We start from the raw sequence: 25,335 nt of genomic DNA on the forward strand, positions 1-25,335 counted from the left end.
GTAGAGGCTGAAGTCAAGTTGTTCAAGGAAAAAGTATCAAACTGGTATCTTTCTGAACATATGCTTTCTTCATCTTTGTTCAAAATTAACCAAGAAACTGAAAAATTGCAAAAAATAATTGAAATGTTGGAAACTGAGAATAACAGAAACAAATCTCAAACCTTAGAAGGGAATGCTACATTTGATGAAGAAACCATAGTTGGTGATGATAATAAGCATTCACAATCAATTGGAAGACATTTAGAAGCAGTGAACCAAAACATTCAGGGAGAAGAGTGCACATCTAGATTAAAAGGTATCACCTTGCTAAGAGGAAGTGACCACAGTTATTCAGTTGATCTTATAAATGAAAACCCATCTAGAAATGTCCGGTTTGCAGAAAACACAGTGAGCAGGGACAGCCAGGGGCCAAACCCTAAAGGTTGTAGAGGGAGAAAAGTGTATGTTTTGCCAAAAAAACACTAAAAACTTTGCATCTGTGAGTTTATTTTATGAATGTTTTTATAAGTTTTGATTGCTTAATTGAGATTAATAGTAATTAATGTCTGACAGGGCTATTATTTTATCAATAATAACACCAAGGGCATTATAATATTTTCTATAAAGCCTGTGGTGTCTTCAATGTTTAATGTCTGACTTTCATTCTGTAGATATGTATTTAAAAAAAAATAAAATGGTCAGTTATTATGAAGAATAACGCCCTAGGGCATTATTTCTCAGATAATTGATATAATGATAGGTGTGTGTCATTATTGATGATATAATAGCCATGTCAGACATTAAGAGTATTAGCAATAACTAATGTGGTAATGACTCATGTCAAAACCTTATTAACTGATCATATATAGATTTAGATTTAATGGTTTACAAATCTAGTTTGTTTTGGTTATGATTATGAACTGTTTCATAACCACTTTTGGAAAAAAATATGAAACATAATTTTAAAAATACTATATTTTTGTACATAATATTTGAATAATAAACTTTAGCAACAATATTTTTTTATCCTAGAGATATGAGGCCTAAAATATCCTTAAACTACTTATTTACAAGTTTTTATACAACTATTTCGGATCAAACAATATTATAGTGCAACTTTGGCAAAAAAAGCTGTCAGATACTATAATCGGGTTGATTAAGCTGTGTGCAATCTGGTGATCTAAACTAGGATTACAAAAACAATGATTTTGACTAAGAAGTCATCGTCAGCACCTACAATTTGTAGGTTTTAGAGCTCAAGCCACCAAAGAAACTCAGTTCTGGACACATGGTGCATGTTGCGTTCTAGTGAAATTTTACTTGGAGACTTTAAATTTTAAATACTCTTGCTAGACTGAGGAGACGTTTTACACATTTTAACCCAATTTTATATTAACAAATATATTAATAATAAAGTAATAGTACATAGGTATATTGTTCCTAGTGTAATGTTCGTATTGCTTTTCTGACTATCATAAAATATGCACCATATGTAGCTTTAAAACTGTCGAATTTTAGGCGCTGCTGAGGTCCACCACATAGATTTTAATAAAACTGATTGCACCAGGCATACACAATTAATATTTAATTAATCTAATGTGACTTGTGCAATAACTGTTCCTTCTCTAAGTCCATACAGGGTATGAAGTAGCAGCAATAAATCAGTTATACAAGGTGGCCCATAAGTCCTTTGAAATGGCAATGAAGGAGGACTTTTTTACTCCAGAGTTGCTTTGGTTTGATTTTCCAGGCTCCAATACGTAGACCTGGTTTCAAACAGGATGGAGCAATTGCCCATACTTCTAACACCGCTATGCCCGTCGTCCGTCAACTTTTCCCTAATAAAGTGATCTCTCGAAGAGGAGACATTCCGTGGCCACCACGTAGTCCGGATCTGACCCCAATGGACTTCTTCTTATGGGGTTATCTTAAAAGTAAAGTTTTCGAAAACGTGTCGCGCAAAAAAAAATTCCCATTATATACGGATTACTACAACATAAAAATATTTTTTATAATGTAATTAGTTTTTTTTCATTTTAAGGGCGACTTATGGGCCACCATGTATATTTGATCCGAATTATTATTTATCCCTTCCATTATTAGGATTTGAATCTACTTGATTACTAGGCCTTTCGTTAACATTATCATACTGACTAGAACTATCAGTGTTATTATTTTCTGACGATCTAGGGGAATCACCAACGCTCTGACTGGCATTTCCACTATTAATACCATAATTTTGTACGGGGGCATACAAAGCCATTCCGTTCTAAAAATCAGACCAAATCATTGCTTCTATACACTGTATTATAATGTATATATTTAGTACCTGCATGTTTAAGTCCCTTCGGATTTCAGGATGGGCTTGCATTACCAACATTGGGCCTAGTTCTTCATCTCTTATAACACAATCACAGTCAGTTTCTCCGCATTTAGGACATTTGTCTATCAAATCCGATTGAATAGAGCTTTTCAGTTTCTGTAAGTGATTGTATATTGCAAAAGTGATACTAGTTTTCAACTGTTGTATAGTACCTCAATGAAAGTTGATCCTGGTGCTCCAATAAATACAATAATCATATAAGCTGGAATGCATATTATTGACAGAGAACAAATAATCCATCCAATTGCTATGGCCCATGTGGGGTAGTGGTAAGCCCCATTATTGTAAGTTGGTGGTTCGTAATCGATGATTAGGAAAACCCAGAGGGCAAATATCATTAACGGGGTAATTACCTATAAAAGAAAGTTTGGGAAATTGTGTTTTATGTCAATTGTTTGAAACTCACAGCCAGCAAGCTTTTATAAAGAAACCAGGATGCCGCCCTGTCATCGTTTTAACATTCTGGCACAACCTAAAGGCCCCATAGAACCAAGCTATGGCAATCACCTCAAAAAATGCCAGATACATTATAGATATTGACGCTGCATAATGATCTATTAGCTGGAAAAAATATATCCCACCCTGGGAAACAAAAATACTAGTAAAAACAGAGTGAAATTCAGTTAAGTAAAACTTCTTACCTGAGTAACATTGGGTAGCCCACACAAAAACGAAATCACACAAATAATTAGTACCAGAACTTCGTGGCACATCAGATTTTTCTTGATCCAACCGGGAAAACCATCTTGAATGGACGTGACGACCACCTCGACTATGGCAAACTAAATAAGTTCTGTATGAGAATTTTTACAACCTGAATGAAAAGGCATTTTGTTATTACTTGGCTGTTTAGTGCCAGGCAAATCAGCATGAAGAAGAAAAATACCGCCCAGAGTTGTGACGTTGGCATTTTTGCCATGGTTTGAGGGTATACTACGAATATTAGACCAGGACCTGAAAAATACCGTAATTTTGTCAAAAATCATCAGCGAGACTTCAAGAAGAAGTTATTATAAACGGTATATGTTCATTAAAAGACCAAAATGAAGTCACTGTTTGAGCATGCAGGAAATGATAGTTAGTTTGATTAGATATTTTTCAAACTCATTGACTCACCGTCATCAATAACATCCTCAATGGAAGTTCCCTGTTCTGTTGCGATGTTTCCAATAGTGGCAAAAGCAAATATCCCCACTATTAAGCTGGTAATTCCATTAACCAACCACACTGCGATGGTATCGTGTAGAATGTTGTTGTTGTATTTGTTATAACTAGCAAAGGAGATCATCGATCCAAAAGCACAGCCCATTGAGTTAAAAGTTTGACTTGCTGCATTGACCCACACCTAAATATTTTTATATAAAACATGTCATTTTTTGGTATTTATTACACAATTAACCTTGGCATCGGCTAAAAGTTCAAATTTGGGTTTGAAAAAGTATCGCATTCCTTTGTCAGCTCCTTCCAGGGTGAGTGATTTAATTAGCAGAACTAAGATTATTATGAAGGGGAAAGTGGCTGTGAAATATCTGACTTTCGCGGATGATTTTATGCTTTTCCATATTCCAAAATAGATCAGTACCCAGGCGCATATAAGACAGGCTACCAACTCCCATCGAAGGATATCAAAGTCTTCAATTCCTTTACCAATTTGTAGTACTTTTCGACTAGAAATTCACTAATGACTTTGTAATTTTGCTAAACTAAATCATCACTTACTCGTAAAACTCCTCGGCAGGACTGTGACTATATAAAGGCTTAGACGTATTATCTCTAAGTTGTATAGGAGTCCAGCAATACTGGGTGTTCCATCTATGAGTGCAGTCGTCCCATGGCTGTTTGGTTCGGAATGAAGTGAAAAAGTAGTACACACCGTAAGCTATTATCACACTGTAATATGTTGACATTAGGAAAGAGATCACTACGCTACCTAGCCCAGTACCTAATTTGTTTTAAAAATAAAAATCAGTTTTTTATCGATCCTGTAAAATGCGTTTACCTTTGAATAATGGGCATAAATGCCCTAGAGCTCCGATAGGGCCTCTTCCAGTAAACTGTCCCACAGCCAATTCCATGTACAACATGGGGCCCCCTATAAACACCATAATAATGGCGTAGGGGATTAAAAATACAGCTGAAATGTGAAAAAGGTTAATGTTAAGTAAGCTTATTGCATGAGTTTAATCTAATTTTGGTTGACATCTCTAGCTAATTTAAAAGATTATCACATTCCTGTGCTTTCCAAGGTATTTTTAAATAAATTTCATATTTTTGTTATTTTCCTGGAAATGTATTAACTTTACATGAAAAGTTAGTAACTTTAATATTGCTGGTACTTCACCATATAAACAGAAACTGTAACTCTTATAAGATAAATTTCAATACAGACTTTCGTTTCTAAATCCATAAACCGTTTCATTTGTTTATACTCCGTTAAAAAGTAGTATACTTACATAATTACTAATAGGTTATAGAACTGATCTTGTTTAACATTATGTAACCATTTTTCTTGACGTCACATTACGATTACACATAATACATTTTTAGTGTTACTTTGCATGTGTGCTAATTGTATTTTAAACCGGTCATAGTTAAGTTTCATTAAATAACCATTTTTTTCTTACTTCAGCTGTGTTTATTATTCACTTCCTTTACGACTCAGAGTGGATTTTACAATGCTATGTGTTATGACTTAATATAGACAAACAAGGTTACTTTCCAGTCACTAAAAGATATTCAATTGATTTTGCTTACTTCAATTACTCTTAGGAAGCACAAGACTAATTTGTAAATATTCAGGATTGTACCAAGGTTCGGCTAGAAATTGATCAATAACTTACCTCCTCCACTTTTGTAGCACAAGTAAGGAAATCGCCATATAGACCCTAATCCAACACTGTACCCTACACATGCTAACACAAATTGCAATTTATTAGACCAGTGTTGTCTTCTTGGTTTTATGTAGATGCTGTCCTCATCATCTCCTGTACCATCGTCACTTTCATCATCATAAACGTATTCACCAGGAGGACTGTAATAAAATATAATACAAATTGGAGACTGTGATGATGAGTGTAACTATTTATTAAGATAATGTACAATCTTCTATCAAAACTTTCTCCTTCTTCTTGTTTTTTTTGACATTCAAAGCATTTCAAACTTCTTGATGGTCTATGCATACAACAACATGTAAAATAAATAAATGACATTTTTAAGCGGAAAGCCGGATTTTATAAATTTCCAGAACCAGCTAATTAAACAAATGTGTTAAAGCAAATAATATCCTGTGTGGTTTTTTGTGTGCGCAAATTTAATTGTTCATTTTCTCTCATCAGCATATCCGACAGCCTGTTAATGCATAAATCAAATAGTCTGTTTAACATTTTAACGGTTTTTTATTAAATTATAAATGGTTTTGCTAATACACTTAAAATGATAAAGTAACTAGTATGCACAAATTACTAAATTGTAAGGCTAAACCAGATATGTGAAACCTTGTCCTTATTTATGATCAACATACACTGCTAAAGTGTTTGTTTATATAACTATAATACAGATTGCACGGTGAATTAAACCATTTTTTTTTAAATTGTCGTTTGCGCAATTTCTACTCCATTCGCCTAAACGACATTTTGATGTAAAACTAATAAAAAATTGCACAAATAATTACCTTGTTTTCAAATATAAACGCAGTGGTTCCGAGGTCCATAAACCCATATTTCTTTTCGGTATTATATAATGGTTGTTATGCATTTTTACACTCAACAAAATACGAACTGCTACTAAACGTGATAAAATCACAAAATCTTGATGTATGACAAATTGTGGCAAATAGAGTATAAATTAATTATCAGATGTGTGTGAATGTTTTATGTAAATGTATTAAAATAAGTGTTTAAGGTTGTTTTGTAACATCAGGTTGTTTCAATTCCAACAATATTGATTGGGAAGTTACTTTTTAATACTTTCTCCTCTTTTACTTATGTTTTAGTTAGTTTTTTCTGCCTGCATCATTATTGAAGTCGTTTTTACTTAAAAATGTATTGAATGCCACGATATTTGCCATCAAATCACCGACCTTTCCAAAAAGAATGCTAATCTACCATAATTAGCATGTATGAATTTGTCACATTACTTCAAATCCCACGACGCTACGGTTTACCTCTCTCTGACGATTATTTGCACGTAAATCTGTTAAATATTTGTATTTTTCGGTTAAAAACAAGCCATTACACTTTACAGCTGTAATAAACAAGTCGAATAAGTTTTTTTTGTATTTTTGGATCATTTTGCTTTTTTTACCTTAGAGAAAATCAATTGCGTATTATCGGCCTAACGTAGATGTAAAGTGCACAAGATGCCATTATTGTATTGCTAACGTAATTCATATGATAAACTTTAGCAAATAAAGAAAAATAGGTAGGTACTCAATACTTGCACACCTAGTCCAGAATTACCAGAATAATTTCTCAAAAGGAGAGTAATTTGTAAGTAATTTGTTACTTTCAAAAAGATATTGTGACAAAATACGATCTTGACCAAAAAAACTTTACAATGCAACGATCCAAACAATAAAATTGAAAATCTGAAATGATAAGAACATCAATAAAGATACCACCAGATAAAATAAGAGGTAAATTAAATAATCCATTTATTTGATGATGATGATGATGATGATGATAGGACAAGTTATTTTCCTGCACACTAGCAAAATAATACTGATTGAACTTCATCATTTTCTAAAAGTAGAGTAATTCCAGAAGTCGTCCAAATATTACATAAACAATTTTGCCTTGTTCTCGTCAACGAAACTGAAACTATATTACAATTATATAATCATAATTAAGATGTCCGCCCATGCTATGTTATGTTGTCGTGCAACTACCAAAAGCATGTGCTTTAGATTGCCTGCCAACTTTAATGAACCAAAGTGTTTGCTTCCTGCAAATTGACGACCTTCATTCAGGTTGATATTTTGACCTTCCGGTTTGCTAGAGCGAAAAATTTGATGGTCTATTTTAATTGAACGATTTTATTAGTCCAAAATTGGAATTGAAAGTCATTAAAGGCTTTTAAAATAAAAATACACTCACTGAAACTTTTTAAAATAACTGGACATACCTTTTTGAGGTGGTGGGCACACTTTTGTATTTGCCATACGTTTCTGCAAGATAACTGTGAGTTAAGTTTTGTCCAACCATTTTTAGTAACAATCACGACACGCTCACTAACACAAAAGTTTCTAACTTTGTATGAGCTGGTTGGCATGAACATGGAAAATTTCGTACTTCCTTTGACGCGCTTTTAATCTATATTGAGGAAAAACGCTGGTAAAAATTACACCGTGTATAAATCTTCCAAAACTATAAATAAGTTCTTACGTTACAAATAGTAAATTTGATTAAGATAGTATAAACGCAAATTTATTATAACAACATTAGAGGAAAGCAACCAATGAAGTAACAAACCTTTTATACAATGTGTCCACAAAGTATTGAATAAATTCGATTAAAATTCAGGGAATTATCTTTCAGAAAAATACTCGGACACGTATGTTATTATTTTTAAACTCGCATTTTTTGAGGAAAAAATTAGATATACAAGGTGTCCCAAAACAACCTTCGAGTTGACATTTTCATGAGAACTCCCATTTTTTTTACAATTATGGACCTTACGTAAAGTTCTGGTTATTTTTCATGTAGTATATCCTATGTCGATATTCAGCTGTTTTCGAGAAAATATCGGTTGAAAAATGTAACATATTTTATTGAAAATAGTGTTTAATAATCAAAAATAATTATTTAGTTGATTAAATGTTCAAACTGAAACCCTCCTTGTGCCTGGCATTACCCCCTAATGTTAGCAGACTCTCTTCTAATTCTAGTTTTTAAGTCTTCGATTGATTCAGGTTTAGCTTTTTTAGTAAACAACATTTTTGAGATAAAAACAATAAAATCGACAGGATTAACATCAGGAGATCTTGGAGGCCATTCAATTGATCCACGCCCTCCAATCCATCTAATGTCTAACTTTTATTGCGTAATGTAAATTTTCTTCACGTGTCACTGGATTATTAACTCTGCGAAATAAATTTCTTAAAGTATAAGGGATTGCTGTAAGAAATCAAGATATCTTGGACCGTTCATTGTCTCTGCATAAAAGTAAAGCCCAATAATCTGATTTCTCACAATTCCTTCCCAAACATAGACAAAACCAGCAGAATATTGAATATTGATATGTTACATGATGATACCCAGAAATTGACGTAGAATCCATAAATGCAACAAAAAATAGGGGTTGTTCTCATTTGAAAATGTTAACTGGAAGTACGTACCTCAATTTTGGGACACCCAATATATCTAAATTTTTTTCTCAAAAAATGCACGTTTTAAAATAATAACATACGTGTCCGAGCATTTTTCTGAAAGATAATTTCCTGAATTTATTCCATACTTTATGGACACACTGTATAATGATAGTTATTTATACAGCAAGTGACTTAAATCATTTTTTATTCACGAAAAGAACAATTCATTCAACAATTAAGTTCTTCGAGTGAATAAACCGAAATAATAACATGAAAATAGCAAAAGTTGGACGAAATTTTAGAAAATATAAATAAAAATGCAGAAAAAAGTAACGAAAATGTATTACCTAAAATTCAAGAGCATCCTAGGATAGGAAATGCGTAGTTTTTATGACATGGAAGATAAAATATAACATTGCTAATATTTAAAAAGATTTCAGGGCTTTATGATAACGCCCGCCTATAATGCCCTCAGGTTGTTATGAACCCTATAATCTACACCGTTTCCAAGGTATTATTTGTTCATAACGTATAGGTGAAACAGGCAATATTTAGAGATTAAAAAAATGTTTAAATCGTTGATTAATTGACTAATAATAGGACAAAATTTAATAAAAATTATTTTTTTTGACATCACAAACTACTTTGTTACTACTCATCAGGTATTTCTGATAAAAATTAGTGATGCAGATGAGCCAGATTTAATGAAAACTCTGTATACTGTATAGTCATCAACGTGGCAACAGATTTTTACAAAAATCAAGTTTACAGGCAGCTTTTATGTAATAAATTAATCGTTACAAGTTCAACATCTCATGGTTAACCATATCTGCTCGCATATATTGACTTAGGAATCGACTGACTGTAATAATATGTAATTTTGTATACTTGTAAGTTTTAATTTGTTTATCGTGAGACTTGGTCACGAGTGTGTGGAAATACTAAAAATATCAGTCGAGGTCGCAGACCTAGTGCATTAAATTGTCATATCGCACGTGTGATATAAATTCATCTCTGACTTTTTGACATATGATGCAGATAATTAAATTTGTATAAACAAAACGACATGGAATTATAAGGAGTAAATTTTTAAATGATTTGTGGCTTAAAGTATTCATCTCACAGGTCATTGACAATTATTGTTATTTATATAACAAACAATATCGTCATAGTTTTTCCAGGTAAAACAACCGACATTATTTACCGGTCTTTTTTTAGTTTCCTATTGAACAATACCCGCACAAATACTCGTTAAACGACATTTATTGTTGAGCTTTAATGAATTATTCATACATTTCAATATACCTAAGTGTGTAGGAAAAAGTACTTCAAGTTCTCGTGTTTTGATTAGCAATTGGTTTTTCTATGACGCTTAGATCATATTAGTTTAATATATGGATTTGGCTAATTATCATATTGTCTTCTTCACTTTTGCAATTATTGATGCATAATAGAAAAAAAAAGTCATATAACAAATGGTTTGGTTGAAGTATATTTTCAACACAAAATAATTATTTGCTGATAATTTACTTATTTTTTAAATGTTGTTGTTAAAGATATCAAAATAAAATTAATTGACCCTAATAACAGCAATAACTAAGTTGAATAGTATTATTATACTGATTTATCCAAATCTTTTTTAATGAGACTGCAGAAATTCTCAAAAGTGTTTTGCATCTTTCATTATACTTGATAGTGACGAATTTTATTAGAATCAGTATAAAATTAAGCTTTATTGAATAACTGTATAATAGGTATAACCAAATTTATGACAAATTAATCTTCTGTAAAAAAAACTTTAGTACGTGCAATTACAATGAGTAATTTGTTTAATTTTCATTAGGAATGTTTCAGTAATCAGTTAGAAAACATTTGAAATTCGAGTGATTTTTAATACAAGTTATTTTAAATCCTCCAAGGTATCCTTTTCAAGTGTTTTAGTTACAAGTTTAGGCTAATGATTAAAAAGAAACCACAGAACTCTGCTTAGATCCAAGTTTTTGTCTAACGATCCAGTTTATCTGTGAGATAACATACCATCTCTTGCACCACCACCAAATATTTAAATAACCTTCACCAATTGATACACATGTGAAAATCTATGAATCATCTCTATAAGTTTAAATTATACACGCATTTACTGAAAAAACTTGTCTCGATCCAATACCTATGTGAGATAGTTTGTTAGAAACTTACGTTGGAGGATTTACGATGTTGAAAAGTTCCACAGGTGAAGTTGGCACCCTTCTAACGATCATTTTTTTTCCATCAGTGGATCCCATACCCACAGATGCCCACGAACGTACTGATCCAGCGTCGGAAAATGGTTTTCCACTCATACCATACCCTGAATCTAAACTGCTTGGGGGTTTATTGGATGGTATTCCTGAAAGTGTTAATAGTAAGTTCAAGAAAAAGCAAAACGAAGGAAAAATGTGTCAGTGAGGTCTTATTAGACCTGTAAATGAAAAGTGTAACAAAATGACAACTATTGCCTAGGCGAAAATTGTAAACTGGAGAGGATGGAGAGACATGCGAAATAGAGAATCAAAACCTATTTAGTTGACAAAAATAAAAGAGATAAAAATGGAATAGAAAAAAGAAATCCGGCACAATTAATGAGCAAAGATTAGAAGTGCAATAACAGAAAATAAAAATGAAAGAAAAAATACTGAAACTTGGGCAAAGAGAAGCAGAGAGAAGTCATTTCGTAGCACAGAAGTAAAAACAGAAAAAAAGAACAAAAATGCTGAATAAAACGAAAGGAAACTAGATCAGACATACAGTCAAAAAACCACGCAAAAACATAGTAACATTAACAACAAGGGTGATATTAAAATAAACAGAAAAACCGTTGTAGGAGGCCTGAATAATAAACAGAGAGAATGTAGCAAAGTAAATCCGCTGAGCTATTATAGAGCATGGAATATGAAGGAGATGCAAAAAAATTAATGCAAGGAAAACACAAAAAAATAACTCTTTTGGAAGTTAGGGTATTCCAAATGTTTCTAAACGGTCTACCTTTTTCCACAAGGTGAAAGCTACAATTATGGAATTTTGGAATATCACGTAAGTTAAATAATCTTTCTCTTGATAGTCATTTCGAATTTTTAGGACCCACTTCTACTAAAATTCCTATAATCAGCAGTTAAACTGTAACAAAGTTTTATCCAGCCAGTTTTGATAAATCTGAGTTTAAATTATAAAGAAAGAACAACAGGTTTCATTGTTGAGTAAAAACAGTGTTAATATCAAATTAGAAGGTGGATTAGGGATGACTTTTTGAACTTTCAAAATAGATTGACATTATTTGGTGTCAAACATTTATAATTCTTTTTTTCTTAAGTGGTAATGGTTGGATTAGGCCAGAAAAAAGCAGACGTTTATTGTCTACCACGAGTCGACGTTCCTTTCTTTGTTTTTGTACTAAATCTACATGATTTAGGCTTGTCCTTTAATTATATTATAATTAAGTGTTTTTATTTATGTTTTATTATGTATATGTGTTATAACAATCATATAAATTGAGTCAGTTCATGTATTAAGCTAATTTTTGTGAGCTAAATTGTGATATGTATTCTACACCCTCAGTGTAACCACTATGTAAACAGGAATAATAAAAATTTTAGAGTCCTGAGGATGACCACCAACAGTGGTCGAAACGTCGACTCGTGGTAGACAATAAACGTCTGCTTTTTTCTGGCCTAATCCAACCATTACCACTTAAGAAAAAATACCTTACAGAGGCTACTACCAACCAACTACACAAAAAATTTATAATTCTGTTCGCAGAGGCAATCGCTGACTGGTTTCCAACTCAGAAACAGTAAATGTCAAGTTTCATTGGTTGAATGCTCACGTGACTATGACGTTTTCTGACTTGTGGCCAATGGATGTATCTATTTCTCTGATTACTAGTTGGAGATTCCCTCTACGAACAGACCTTTTAATGTCTCAAGTTACAGAGAATAGAAAATGATTCAATTAAATGAAATAGAATGAGTAACATTACTCGTGATGGCCAGATATGATGACGGCAGACGTTCACATCTCCAAATATGAGAAATATTCAATAATACATTCCTCGATGAAAAACTCATATCTCTATCTACCGTATACATTTCTCGTCCCTAATCCACCTTCTAATTTGATGTTATCAGGTATCTTAATGAAACCTGTTGTTCTTTGCTCAAAGTTTAAATTTCGATTCGCAAAACTGCCTGAATTTATTTGCTATGCTAGGAACTTTGAAAAAATAATCAAAACCATTACCGATCCCTTTAAAAAGGATGATGGATGTCGCTGGTCTGAAGACCTAGACCCGAAAAATTCGAAATAACCATCAAGAAGTAGATTTTCTTAACCTTAGGTGATATTCCAATATTCCATCTTTGTAGCTGTAACCTTGCAGAAAAAAGTAGACGGTTTCGAAGCATTTGGAATATCCTGTATTTAGGTCAAAACCTTTAGTTATCTCTCTCATTAGCAAATTAATTAACTTAGTATTAGATAAAAATTACATTGATTGATAAGTTTTTAATTACTATCTCCTCTGTAATTTTCTAATTATGGATTTTGTAACTAAATCATTAAATTGTGGAAATTTACCTTGCATATCATTCATCAAATGATGATAGTTCTTCAACGATCGAATACTAGGATCCCTTTGAAAATTCGGACTACTTAAACTAGAAACCATAGCGCTTCCGTTGGTACTTGGGGAGGTACTAGTGGATGGATGACTGGGATCTAGAAATGGTCGTCTATTTGGTGCTCGTCGTAACGATCCTGCTGGGCTTGAGCTTTTGCTGTCCGAATGACGTGCATCGACAAACCTTTTATGTTCCAGTACTCCGGAAGGTTGCAGAGGATCAGAACTTCTGAGTTCTTTCATTTCTAATCGCTCATCTTCATCATCTGAAATATTAAACTTAATAGCTCAGTAAGTTTTAATATTAAAGAGGGGAATGGCAAATGAGCGTAAATCCTACCCTGAGTAACGCTACTTCCGTTGTCCCCAAAATCAATTTCCTCTGGTACAGTTTCCACGTCACTTTTCAAATTAAACGTTCGTTTACCCAGTCGCGAATTAGTTGATGATGGCTTATCGTCCCCCATCTTGGCCGGTTTGTTGATCGCGTTAAACTGCAGATTGAGAGGCGGTTGAGTTTGTACGGAAGACATTTTTTACTTTAATTGAAAAATCGTCCGTGCAATTTGTTTATTATATTGTCGTTATTCTGACCTCGTCGACTGACTATTGTTACGACCGAATCACGCCCGGCAAAATGTTTTGTATTTGACTGTTTGAAGCTTCCATGATGGTTCTATTGTTCAACATCCTGGAACAAGAAGATTCAAATCAATAATTTTGAATATAAAACTTTCTACAAACATGTTACTTAAATAGTAAACAATGGAACTCTAATGCTAGTGCGTAAAACCTTGGATTTTAACAAAAATTTTAATTTGCTTGAGAGGTTTCAATTCAGATATGATAAAACTACCCTCAGAAGATATTTTTAGATTGTACTGCTCATGATAACCGATAATAACAACTTTATGCAGACAAGACAGTTATAAATTTGGTTCGTTTCCAATTTGATTTGGAAATTGTCCATTAAAAACATCAAATTTACCTAAAAGAACGTCGTTACACAACAATGTATCTAATTATAAACTAGAAATGAGAATCTCGATTGTATAGTTGATAAATCCAAATCATGCGTGCCTGATATGGATAATAACTATTGTTTATTACTATAATGTTGATAATCTTTTCGTAGTTGTGACAACATGTACGCTTACCTAGAAGTTTCAAGTGCATTCATGTATTAACAGAGAAAAAGTTTACATAAGAAGAAAAAACGATAATCCAACTAATAATTGCAATTACATTTCCAATATGGAAATAATAAATAAATTTAGATAACCTTAGCACCGCATCTATTATTAGGAATGGGTAATTACTAGCTTAAATTGATACTTTTTGAAAATTTACTAATAAAGGCTCTGCATCTCATAAAATAAAAACTAAAAGCACTAGCAAATTTAAATCCGTTTTACAATAAAAAAAATTGGGAGTTTCCTGGAGATGTTTTCAAAGAATTCAAAACTACAATTTTAGTAAACCTAGAGGAGTTTATATTATTATTATATTTGAGTTTCAGAGAACTATGAAAGAAAATGCTTGATATATTTACACTAGCTCATCTAGAGATATTTAATACTGTAAAGCACTGTAAAGAAAATAAATCGTTTTTTGTGAGCAGGTATAAAAATGATAATATATTTTATATTTTGAATTCTTGGTGCAGAAAATTGACATCGGAGAGGCAGAAATGTTAAAATTTGAAGATTACAAAAGAGAGATAGTGACAAACCGCTAAAGAAGCATTTAATAGGATTTCAAATGGTAATAACCAGAAATTCGTCAAGTATTTTAACTTTTAATCATGTATGGTGATATTGAAGGAAACATTTTGCCACACTCCTATATTCATAAATCTCCTTCGTTTTAAGCCATGATAAGTTGTTTAGTCGTGACGAATTTGTAATAATATATCAATCTGTAGCTGTCAAGGTATTATGGTAAATCTTTCGATTTCTCATTACATTCTAATTGTAGTGTAATACCTAAACAAGGAATTTTGTCTGATTAATGGTAAAATATTAATATGTTTAATACAATATGATTCACATGTTTCGTCTAGAGCTTAAGTCCTAGCGGTTTAGCCCCAAATCCCACTCATAAATTTAGGTGTGAGTAACCCATTATTGTTTTTTAGACTAAAACGTTGAGAAACTTGAATCGTGCAACATAAAAAGTGGTACCCGAATACATTTATTACCGCACTACAACACAAAACCTTTAATTTGTCAAGTGAGATATCTCTTACCTAGTTATTCAGCGAATACAGTCGGTCCGGGTCGGGTATAACCTTCACACAGGCTTAATTAACTAAACAAAATCATTAAACAAATTGTTAATCACTAGTCATCGCGGTAGATCAACAACAAGAGAAGAATATTACAAGAAGAACCGAAAGCTGCGCTAGTGAATCAACTTTCACAGAAAAAAGCGGTCTCCCGTTAATAGGTACCTACTAAAGCGTCGTGGTACCGTTTGATTCGGTGCCGGCAAAAGACTAATCAACAAAATTATGAATTGTTGTTAATAATGTCGAGTAAATGAGCTTCCCACCACTTATATTTATTTCTGTTCTGGATTACTACTATCTTTGCGGCTATTTATCTCCGCGTTGGCAGATACGAATGAATGGCGCTTTACTGAATCCTGATAAAAACATCTTATCGTGTTTGATTTTCGACTTATTACGGTTTGCGGAATTTTTGTACTATTTGGTTTTGGACTGAAATGGTAATAAAATGGCTTTAACTCATCGGTAAAAACGCGAAATCGAACTGTTTGGAATGTGCAAACGGTTTCCTGGTTGAGTCAGAAGGCCACATTATTATTCACTTAGAAAATTAATGGTTATTCAAGACTTCAATTTTAATGCATTATGTGTTAACAATTTATGATACATGGCTAATAAGACAAAGTGACCTGACCTATATAAAGAAGCATCAAAAATATCAAAGGTGGTTGATGCAGATTAGGGGCCTGATTTGAGAAACAAATTTGGCCACAAAATTCACAAAAAAAGTCGAAGAATATTTAATGGTAATTCATTTATAGAAATACTGAATAAACTTAACGTATATGAAGAAAGAGAAGTGGCTCTCCAAAAATGTCCAGTGCAAAACTCCAACGAAAGCCCACAATAAAAAAAATAAAAATGTAGCACCCTGTATCTCTAAAGTTTAGTAGTTAGAACGTTAAGGACATAAGAGGTTTTTTGAAGATCTTGTTATGCTACCTACAGAGTTTTGTTATGCGTTTAGAATCAGAGTTTTGTTACGTTCTAGTGGAAAGAGATGCACCTCCTGAAATAAATTAAATCACTAGAATACTAATAATCAATATACAAGGTGTTTCAGGATTTAATATGCAAATTTAAACCGAGTATTCTACGCCTTGCTTCGTTAAAGAAATACAAGGTGTTAAAGTATTACTTTGTTTTTATTTTTAGGTATTAAAATAGTTATTTTCCTACTGTCCTTTCAAACTGTGTTTCTGGTAGTTCAAACTTTGACACGGCTTTTCTCAGTGACTGTACCAAATTTTGCAGTGTTTTTTTTAGGTTATTGAAAAGGAAATTTAATGGGGATTCCAAAAACGTGTTTAATACAGTCATTTTTTTACTCCAAATGAATTTTACAGGCGATTTTGTTCCTAACTGTCCTTAAAAACTGTATTTTTGACAGTTCAAACTTCACACCGCTTTTATCCTTGACTGTACTAAATTTTGTACCGTTTTTTCAAGTTAAGGAATAGAAAATTTAATGAGGGTTCCAAAAATGTACTTAAAATAGTCATTTTCATACTCCAAGTGGATTTTACAGGCGATTTTCTTCCTAACTGTCCTTAAAAACTGTATTTTTGACAGTTCAAACTTCACACCACTTTTATCCTTGACTGTACTAAATTTTGTACCGTTTTTTTCAAGTTAAGGAATAGAAAATTTAATGAGGATTCCAAAAATGTGCTTAAAATAGTCATTTTCATATTCCAAGTGGATTTTACAGGCGATTTTCTTCCTAACTGTCCTTAAAAACTGTATTTTTGACAGTTCAAACTTCACACCGCTTTTATCCTTGACTGTACTAAATTTTGTACCGTTTTTTCAAGTTAAGGAATAGAAAATTTAATGAGGGTTCCAAAAATGTGCTTAAAATAGTCATTTTCATACTCCAAGTAGATTTTACAGGCGATTTTGTCCCTGACTGTTCTTTTAAACTGTGTTTCTGGCAGTTCAAACTTGACACCTCTTTTCTCCTTGACTGTACCAAATTTTGCAGTGTTTTTTTAGGTTACTGAAAAGGAAATTTAATGAGGATTACAAAAACGTGCTTAAAACAGTCATTTTTGTACTCCAAAGAATTTTACAGGCGATTTTGTTCCTAACTGTCCTTAAAAACTGTATTTGTGACAGTTCAAATTTCACACCGCTTTTATCCTTGACTGTACTAAATTTTGTACCGTTTTTTCAAGTTAAGGAATAGAAAATTTAATGAGGGTTCCAAAAATGTGCTTAAAATAGTCATTTTCATACTCCAAGTAGATTTTACAGGCGATTTTGTCCCTGACTGTTCTTTTAAACTGTGTTTCTGGCAGTTCAAACTTGACACCTCTTTTCTCCTTGACTGTACCAAATTTTGCAGTGTTTTTTTAGGTTACTGAAAAGGAAATTTAATGAGGATTACAAAAACGTGCTTAAAACAGTCATTTTTGTACTCCAAAGAATTTTACAGGCGATTTTGTTCCTAACTGTCCTTAAAAACTGTATTTGTGACAGTTCAAATTTCACACCGCTTTTATCCTTGACTGTACTAAATTTTGTACCGTTTTTTCAAGTTAAGGAATAGAAAATTTAATGAGGATTCCAAAAATGTGCTTAAAATAGTCATTTTCATACTCCAAGTGGATTTTACAGGCTATTTTCTTCCTAACTGTCCTTAAAAACTGTATTTTTGACAGTTCAAACTTCACACCGCTTTTATCCTTGACTGTACTAAATTTTGTACCGTTTTTTCAAGTTAAGGAATAGAAAATTTAATGAGGATTCCAAAAATGTGCTTAAAATAGTCATTTTCATACTCCAAGTGGATTTTACAAGCGATTTTGTCCCTGACTGATCTTTTAAACTGCGTTTCTGGCAGTTCAAATTTGACACGGCTTTTCTCACTGACTGTACCAAATTTTGCAGTGTTTTTTTTAGGTTATTGAAAAGGAAATTTAATGGGGATTCCAAAAACGTGCTTAAAAACAGTCATTTTTGTACTCCAAATGAATTTTACAGGCGATTTTGTTCCTAACTGTCCTTAAAAACTGTATTTCTGACAGTTCAAATTTCACACCGCTTTTATTCTTGACTGTACTAAATTTTGTACCGTTTTTTTCAAGTTAAGGAATAGAAAATTTAATGAGGGTTCCAAAAATGTGCTTAAAATAGTCATTTTCATACTCCAAGTGGATTTTACAGGAGATTTTGTCCCTGATGGTTCTTTCAAACTGTGTTTTTGGAAGTTCAAACGTTGACACCGCTTTCCTCCCTGACTATACTAAATTTTGTACTGTTTTTTCAGATTTATTACTCCAAGTGGATCCCGTGACTGCCTAGCTAAATTTATTCCCTAAAAGAACGTAATATCTGTCACTAATGTCAAAACTGTCAAAATTTGCAAGACAAGAATTAAAGTTTAACAGTTTTCTTACAGTTTTTGAAACGGGACGTGTTTCTGAGATTTATGACAGTTAGTTTGACAATTGTCACGTGACCTTCTTGCTAAATAGTGTTCTAAAATCACGTGACAACTGTCACTAACAACAAAACTGTCAAACTGTGCACAAAACGCAAAACAATTGTATTTTTGAAGTATGGTTTATATAGCAAAAATCATTACAAAAACACCCTATATAATAAAGTAAAATAAAATTTGTTTTCTTTATATAAATTATTTATTTTCAGTTCTAAGTTTTTCATACAAAATGTAGCTTTTTAAACTGATATTTATTGAAAATCGTTTAAATCTTAATTTACAAAATCATACACTTGATTCAAATTGCTCTGTCGATTCCAAATAAATTCAACAGCAAACGCCACAACGCTAACTAATATCCCTAAAGCCCAAAAGGCAAAAATACCAGAAACGTGATTGATTGTTAGCATTTGTGCTTCGTGTTTAACAGCACCAGACTGGTTTTTGTTAATGCCCCAACTTTTAGAAGTATATCCATAAGCTAAACTTCTAAAAGTCATTTCTGTCATAATTTTTCGGTAGGGACTGGTACGTGCAACGTAGAATACCATGTATGCTGTGCCTATTGGTTCTTTCATCTGAAATTGTTTTTTTAACACAATCTACTCACAAAGTTGGTAGTAGTGCTATGATTTCAATAATAATTATTGTACAAATAGTATCAAATAACAATTTAATACAGATGGATTGCCACTAATTTACTAAAGCTCACCTTATGCCATACAAAACTTTGATTATCTCGTAAAAATCCTTGGTAGAAATCATCAGTCACAACCAATGCTGAGTTTGAAAAGTCATTAGTTAAGTTAGTAAAAAATATATATTGATTGTTTAATTTGTCTGTAAGAAAACTTTTCCAGTAAATGATACTGCAAACTGGTAGTTTGGACATTATCAATTCGTCAATTGTATCAATGTTGTGACTAGATATTGGATATGTTAAGATTGTTGTAATCCAACCTAAAATCACATCAAGTTGTAATATTGTTAAACGTTTTTGATTCAAACGAACTTTGAAAAGTTTGTCCAATAATTATATTGAAAACGGCCGATGCAAATAGCAGTACTCTCAAGTCTAAGTCTACATTGGGAATAGACAATATTTGTACACGAATCCTTTTCAGACATTGGAAAATAATTAGGCATCCTACTGAAAGTAACCAGGTGTACATATCAAAAATATAAAGTAATGTGGCTATGGGTGAAACTTGATATTCTTGAAGAACAACAACCACATCCATAAAACTATGTGGATAGGCAGCTCGAGGATATAGAAAGTCGAACAAAAACATGCTTGTACCAGCTAAATCAACCATGTTTTCCATGTCTGCCGACATTTCAGCAAAACCAGGTCGTTTAAATGCCCTAATGGAAGCATTAAAGTGTTTAGCAAAAGATTTCATAAAGTCATAGTCTTGACCTGCAGTTTTCCCACCAATTTCCACAAGGTAAGGTGGATTTATTGTGTATGTAACATTCAATGTATACCCGTAAAGGTCTTTAAATTTATCTGGAAATATGTCTTCAAACGAAAAATCACCACCCACCATAAAGTGGATAATTTGATTATTAAACGGATTGTAGATTAAAATTTGTGGTGTGGATTCAATCATACAAACCAACGCATAATTAATCAATCTACTGAAAATCCACGGTCTTTTTATAAGCTGCTTTGCTGTTTTCGTATTAATAATATTAGTTAGAACTACAATATAATGTGCATCTCTCGGCCATATAAATGTTACATTTAACATTGGATTAAGAATATCATCAATGTCTTGAATGTTGGAGGCATCCATCAATATTATCGTATCCGTAAATGCTGGCATGTTTGTAGTTTCATTAGTAGGAAGAGTATTCAATATTTGTATCCCTCGTAAATTTTCATCTTTCAGTAAATCCGTCGTAATCGAAACAGCATCTGCATCAACATTGTCAGCTATGAAAAGTCCCACATTATTACCATCATTACAACTAAAATTTGTCAGTTGCGTTTTCAAAATTCCAGACAATTGCTCGTAATATACTGGTATGGTGCTGAGAGGAACAATTTCGCAATAACCTGTACAAAACCAAAATAAAATCAATTCAAACAGCTTACTAGGTTTCATTATTAGATTTATACAATACGAAACTATCGATAATCAAGGGTTGGGGCCTAAATCAAAGTTTTGATACGAGGTTGAAAGGGTGTCATTAAATGGAAAAACCAGGACACGCTACTGATAAGTATAAATATTTTACAGACTGTCAAGTTATTATTAGTTTTTACAAGCAAAGTGAATGTAAATACCAGGAAACGTCATAGGTTTTTATTATATGAAAATGAATTTTTTTGTTTAATAGTAATTATTAAAAAAAAGAATTATTCGCATCTACTGCTACACAAATGTTAACGGTCATAATTATACAGGGTGTCCCATAAGTAATAATAAATAATTTAATGGCATATTTATGGGGTCAAAATAATTCGATTTGGCACAACTTGTCTTAGATGAAAACAGGATGGGACGAGATAGGAAACATTGCTCTCAGAAAACTTTTGAGACGCGGGATAGCTGCCCTGTTGAATATTCAATACTTCGACTGAGGCATTTTTCTGCTGACTGGAATAGGGCCGATGTTATCCTGTTTTCGAAATCACAAAAGGACCTGTTGTTCCTTCAGAATGATCGGCCCATCAGCCATCAGCCTCCTGCCATCCTTGGGAAAACGTCATCCCCGACGAGCAATTTGGATTCCGGGGGACACTATCAACGGAACTCCAAGTCCTGAGGATGACCGAGTTTATCACGGAAGGGTTCAACTCCAAAGCCTTCAACAGGTTTTGGCACAGAGGAGTTCTAACCAAGATAAGATGCTGGATGGGCTATTCCGTCGGTCTGGATTAGATCTTTTCTTTCAGCTCGTCGCTTCCGAGTCAAAATCGACAGCGTTATAGGGAAATCGAAGCAAGGTGCAGTACTGCTACCATTTCTCTATAACATTTATGTTTCAGATCCAGCTAGAACTCAGCGGACCAGCTTAGCGCTCTATGCGGACGACACTGCGATCATGGCCCGGAGCAGGAGCGGCCGACTCCTGACCCGATACCTTCAAGAGGAGACCACAGTATTGGAGAAACAGTGCAACAAATGGAAAAATGTCGGCCGCGTGGAGATACGCGGCCAAATCGCATGTGAATAAACTCCAAGCTGTGGAAAGGCGCTCAGGAGAGCGGTGGATGCCCCATGGTAGGTCAGAAACGTGGACATCCAGCAAGATTTCAAGTTCACTACCGCAACGGAAAGGATCAAGCAGAGCGCAGTGAAGATATTCCAGCGAAACCAGTTGCTGCGAGAAGCAATGAACTGGATCTTGAAGCACCCAACAAACAACCATTTATTGGAAAACGGATAATTCTCAATAGATTTTATTTCTGTTTCAGATAGACGACAATTCAGAACCAATCAGCCAAGAAGAGGACCACAATTTCCCTCCAGACCTTCCCCCGGGTGGCGAGAATTTAAATTCTCAAAATTTGGGTAGAACCTTTCCGCAGTTATCCCGGTGCTAACTTGGCTCTGACTGCACTCCTGCCTACGCAATAGGGAGAAAACCATCCCTCACTCACCAGACCAAAATTTTAGGATGTAAAAACACACGGACGAAAGCAGGGTGTTTGGACATCCTATAGTTTGCCAGGACCACCAGAGATGGACGAGCTGACGAAGAAAGAAGAAATGGAGGACAAGAAGAGCGCCAGAAACGCCTTTTTGTCAGCGGGGGCATCCTTTTCCCAAGACAGAAGACGCCGATGCAACTCTGGGAACTTTCCTGGAAAAATTTTCTGGACTGGTAATGATAATGAAATATACTATTTTGACTGATAACACTATTGTCAAAAACAGGGCAGTAGTGCCAATATAAATATAAATAATTTCTAATAACAAACCGTTTCTTTTATTTTTAAAATCTCACAAATTAACGGAGGACTAATAGTCCTCCATATAAGCTAAATTAAAACATGTTGCAAAACATTACAATATCCCTAAAAACACTTATGAAAACTTATTTATAAAATATTATTTTTACTTGTAGGATTCAAGCGTTTTTTGCAGAAAAAACTAATATACTCTAGAACAAAAATAACTACGCTAATTAGTATTCCTGTATGCCAAATTAAAAATATTGCAGTCACATGCTTCAGTTGTAAAGTTTGAGCCGTATGTACTTCTTCTCCATCTGAAGATTTATAAATGCCCCAGTTTCGAGATGTAAATCCGTAAGCCAAACTTTTGACAATCATTTCTCGTAACAGATTCTTATACGGTGCATTTGATCCCATCCAAAACACCACATGTGCCGTACCAATTTTTTCTTTCATCTGAAATTAGTACTTGTTTTATTAGGTTTTAATTTGTATTACTATAGGGTGGTTTAGTTTTAAGTGTCCATAATTTGATATCATTTGATAGCCCATCAAAAAATAAGTTGACATGCATTATGTCATGCGCTTCCTAAGTAAGATACAGTCCTTTACTTTAATGACATTTCTCAAAAATTCGATATAGGAGAATGATATTCATTTTCTGGCTGTTTGGTCTGCTTTTCAGGTTTTCCAGGACGCTCTGTATATTACGTGACCAACGTTTCACACGGGTCGTGTTTCCGCTTTAAAAACATAATTATACAGAGTGTCCCAAGCAAGTGGAAGCTGGTACTTTTAGTGGCAGCAAAAGCTTATCACAAAGGAAAATACAACTTTTTGTAATTTCAAAAAATGTTGACAGTTAAAAATAAACTTTTGAACACCCTGTATTTTAATCCTAGGCACAGTTTGCAATTGAATTTTTATACAGGGTATCCTGAAATGAAATCGTAAACAAAGTGAAATAGCAAATTTCAGCTTGCATGATAATAAATCCACCCTGTATATCTACTTAATGAGTTTATTACCAGTCTGGAGCAATTACCACTGCCTACTTACGTTATTGTATCATTTACTTAAAAATGCTTCAAAAGAATTTAAATCCGGTCATCTAGGAGGTTTGCAAGCTAATTTTTGACACTGAAAATAGTGAAAAAAAAATCAGGATTTTTGGACTAATATTGTGAGAGTCCAATTTTGTAATGAATAGTCCAAAAACTTGTTATTTACTACTAGTAATAATCTTAAAATTACATTTTTCAGACTGCAATCCATTGTCGAGTGTCTGAAACTGGATTTCAAGCACTAGAAACAGTCCGGAAATCAAGACAAATATTGGTGCGCATAAAACTCATTTTTTACTACTAAAAATAGTCTAAAAGTTTACTTTTAAGGCTAGAAATGACTTTAAGAGAGTCCAAAAGTTCATTTTCAGGACTTTGGTTAATGTACTACTCAATTTTCTGGACTAAAACCACTCTAGAATTCAATTAAACACTGGAAACAACCCAAACTAAATATTCTGACTCTTAAAATTAGGGTTCAAGACTAATGTCGTAACATTTAGTGCCAAAAATTTTTTGTTTCATTACTCATGAGTCTGAAACTTACTACTTTAAATATTAAAATTGCCCCAACGGTCTGACAGTTATGACAAAAAACCGAAATTTTGAAGGACTGTATTTTACTTAAGAAGCATTTCTCAGGAAAATGTCATAATGCATGCCAACTTATTTTTTTGATGGGCTATCGAGTGGTAAATTATTTAAAACTGGACCACCCTGTATATTATCATACTGGTAGACTATTAATCCAACGAGTTCTGTTGTTTCTTTTAGAAATGCTCCAGAAAACATCAGTCGTCAGAGCGATTGGTGGTAACTTGTTACCCGGAGGTGTCATAACTGAAAGCACATCTTCAACGAAAACATATTGGTTTTTCAATCTTTCTGTCACTAAGGTTTCCCATGTGTCGTAAGTGTATACCGGAAGTTTGCTTTCTATTAGTTCGTCAACTGTTTCAATCACATGACTAGGTTTTGGGTATATTAGAAACGTTGTGATCCAACCTAGGAAACTCACTTAACAATATCTGAATGAAGACAAAAATATACTTACTCTGAAAAGTTTGCGACAAAATTATATTTAAAATCGTCCCAGCAAATATAATTATCCTCAAACTAACAACAGATTTCTTTTTAACGAATTTAAATATGCGTGTTCTCAATAAGATTAAACTGCGATAAACTATAGCAAACGCTAAGGTTAATATCCAGGTGTATAAATCAAAAATGTGAAATAAATTAGTTATAGTTGTGGATTGTGGTTTGTTCATAGCCACCACAATATTCATAAATCCATGTGGATATC

The 25,335-nt window shown here is 33.2% G+C and overlaps 1 protein-coding gene across 2 annotated transcripts; it reads right to left on the reverse strand.

Annotated features, from left to right (window-relative positions):
• Window positions 1–936: 936 nt before the first annotated feature.
• Window positions 937–15,886, reverse strand: ine (solute carrier family 6 member inebriated). 2 transcript variants are annotated; one of them, XM_081984685.1, is made up of 16 exons: window positions 15,569–15,886; window positions 13,915–14,011; window positions 13,661–13,814; window positions 13,278–13,586; window positions 10,866–11,055; window positions 5,203–5,393; window positions 4,362–4,496; window positions 4,082–4,304; window positions 3,762–4,029; window positions 3,479–3,707; window positions 3,204–3,316; window positions 3,004–3,144; window positions 2,768–2,944; window positions 2,515–2,715; window positions 2,309–2,458; window positions 937–2,248 (listed from the first exon to the last, which is right to left on the reverse strand). In XM_081984685.1, the coding sequence occupies exons 3-16, from the start codon at window positions 13,785–13,787 to the stop codon at window positions 2,060–2,062; spliced, it is 2,643 nt and encodes an 880-aa protein (XP_081840811.1). In that variant the 5' UTR covers window positions 13,788–13,814; window positions 13,915–14,011; window positions 15,569–15,886; the 3' UTR covers window positions 937–2,059. The 2 variants fall into 2 exon arrangements, with proteins under 2 accessions (XP_081840811.1, XP_081840810.1); XM_081984684.1 differs by having other exon boundaries at window positions 13,661–14,011.
• Window positions 15,887–25,335: the final 9,449 nt, after the last annotated feature.

This window comes from Ips typographus, linkage group LG8 (assembly GCF_016097725.1).
Source record: "Ips typographus isolate SLU linkage group LG8, UJ_Ityp_2.0, whole genome shotgun sequence".
Taxonomy (NCBI): Eukaryota; Metazoa; Arthropoda; class Insecta; order Coleoptera; family Curculionidae; genus Ips; species Ips typographus.